This window comes from Penaeus monodon, chromosome 2, assembly GCF_015228065.2.
Source record: "Penaeus monodon isolate SGIC_2016 chromosome 2, NSTDA_Pmon_1, whole genome shotgun sequence".
Lineage (NCBI taxonomy): Eukaryota > Metazoa > Arthropoda > Malacostraca > Decapoda > Penaeidae > Penaeus > Penaeus monodon.
In genome coordinates this window covers 58,974,112-58,976,611 of record NC_051387.1, presented here as the reverse complement: position 1 = coordinate 58,976,611, position 2,500 = coordinate 58,974,112, and the positions used below count along the sequence as shown (strand labels likewise).

At 36.8% G+C, this 2,500-nt stretch overlaps 1 protein-coding gene across 1 annotated transcript; it reads right to left on the bottom strand.

The window, feature by feature from the left end:
• Positions 1-1,298: 1,298 nt before the first annotated feature.
• Positions 1,299-2,144, bottom strand: LOC119579410 (integumentary mucin A.1-like). The gene is made up of 2 exons (XM_037927211.1): positions 2,121-2,144; positions 1,299-1,979 (listed from the first exon to the last, which is right to left on the bottom strand). The coding sequence occupies exons 1-2, from the start codon at positions 2,142-2,144 to the stop codon at positions 1,299-1,301; spliced, it is 705 nt and encodes a 234-aa protein (XP_037783139.1).
• Between the last annotated feature and the right edge of the window lie 356 nt (positions 2,145-2,500).

Here is a 2,500-nt window from a genome sequence, read left to right as displayed (position 1 = left end):
TGTTTCCTCCAAGTTTCAGATTTTCTCTAAGATATCGTCAAAGTGAAAGTCAGAATGTACATTACATTTAAACTGATGATGCATTATATATATAGCATAATAATCTTATAACTACATCGGAATATATACCGAGAAGACAATCAAAATGAGCCAAAATCACAAAAAAGAAAATAAAAAAAGATATATTGATAAAAAGACTTTTAAAAAATGAAAATTAAAAACCACAATCCCAAAAAATGAAGACAACTCGTGCGCTACAAATTCCCTCCTACAGTATATTGGCGACTGAATCTATCCTGCCACTGACCTGTCATGCTCAAAGGTCATATACTGGCCTAGTTTGGCAGCGGTAATTGCCGGGGAATATGCGTTTGGTAATTATCTCTTGCCAAATGAGGTCATCAGTTAGGAACAGAAGTAGCGGTTTGTCGACACTGCAACATGACTTCTTTTTTTTTTTTTTGAGTTTATGGTAGAAATGTCTTGTTATTTCAGTCTCGATGATTGCGAACATCGTTAATGTTCTTTATAAAGTATAGGCTATTTTTGCGTTATGGTGGCAGTGATTAAGCAAGAATATTGCATGAATGAGACAAGAATAAGTATATGCAATCAAATAATCACAGTCGTATACACCTTAATACACATACAGAGTCAAAAATATAAAACACACACACACACACACACACACACACACACACACACACACACACACACACACACACACACACACACACACACACACACACACACACACACGCACACACATACATTGCAGTCACATGCCAACTTCATACCTCATGAAAACAAACTGTCTTGGGTTCATTCCTGCATAATACAATGTAAACAGAAATTCTTGTCACCTTTGTCCTAATGAAAATTCGGTCCTGGCGTTGAATGCCTGCTTTTAGTTGTTGGTTTTTTCAGAATTGTAGACATTCTAGACCATGTCAAACATACACGGTCCCGCGAGACTGACACGCAAATATAGCTGTTAGTTTTACAAGAAGAATGCAAATGTTTGTTTATGAATACCCTACTGTGTTGAAAATCCATGTAGAGTGTTTTGTACTTTTTTACGGTAATTAATACATGTTACTGAGTGATGTTGAAAAAATTGAGACTACCAACGGTTCTTAAAGCAATAAACCAGTGCTTTCTATTTAAGTCTTGTCCTAAACACCAAAATGTTAATACAAAGAGAGTAACATAGACTATTAAACGTACTTCTTAACTGATAAGGTAATAACATCCATATCGTTATGTTATTATATACGAGGATCTTAAACTAAGGTACGTTAAGCGCTATGGGTTGTTAAGACTGTGGTAGTGTTGGAGATGGTGAGGAATGTGGTAGTGTTGGAGATGGTGAGGAATGTGGTAGTGTTGGAGATGGTGAGGAATGTGGTAGTGTTGGAGATGGTGAGGAATGTGGTAGTGTTGGAGATGGTGAGGCTTGTGGTAGTGTTGGAGATGGTGAGGAATGTGGTAGTGTTTGAGATGGTGAGGAATGTGGTAGTGTTGGAGATGGTGAGGAATGTGGTAGTGTTGGAGAGGGTGAGGGCTGGTAGTGTTTGAGATGGTGAGGAATGTGGTAGTGTTGGAGATGGTGAGGAATGTGGTAGTGTTGGAGATGGTGAGGAATGTGGTAGTGTTAGAGATGGTGAGGGCTGGTAGTGTTGGAGATGGTGAGGAAGGGTGTTGGAGAGGGTGAGGGCTGTGATATAAGGAATGGTGAGGGCTGAGGTACTGTTGGAGATAGTGAGGGCTGTGGTAGTGTTGGAGATGGTGAGGAATGTGGTAGTGTTGGAGAGGGTCATGAGGGCTGTGGTGTGGCGATGGAGATAGTAAGTGTTGTTGTTGGAGATAGTAAGTGCTGTGGTGTTGGAGATCATTACGCTGGTTTTGGAGGTCGTGAGGACTGTGGCGTTGGAGAAAGGGAGGCTTGTGCAGACCAACGGTGGTGTGTCACAGAAATACTTTACAAGCAAAATTTACAAGGGCTACGCGCATGGTAATGCACGAAGGCCAAGGGTCACACATACCATACAGCTGTATAATTTAGCATATACTTATAATCTAGATGATGTCAAAACTTAGCATGTCACAACTCAGCATACTAACATAGCAGAAGTATAGCACATTATATCCACATGACGAAACACAGATATATATATTCTGAACATAGTATATTTAAATAAGACACATTAATATGATGCAACTCAGTATTCAACATAATAATACGCCATTTTATCATAGTCTAATCTTCATGAAGATTATGATTTTATTACTGTTATTATTATTATTATTGTTATTACTATTATTATTATCATTATTACTATTATAATTATCATTATTATCATTATTATTATTATTATTATTATCATCATCATCATCATCATCATCATCATTATCATTATCATCATCATTATCATTGTCATTATTATTATTATTATCATTATATCATATTATCATTATTATTATTATTATTATTATTATT

Excerpts from the sequence above, each read along its gene's own strand:
- LOC119579410 (XM_037927211.1), bottom strand. The coding sequence starts at position 2,144 with ATGTGCTATACTTCTGCTATGTTA. Across the intron at positions 1,980-2,120 it reads GCTATACTTCTGCTATGTTA|TATTTCTGTGACACACCACC; the intron begins GTATGCTGAGTT and ends TTGCTTGTAAAG.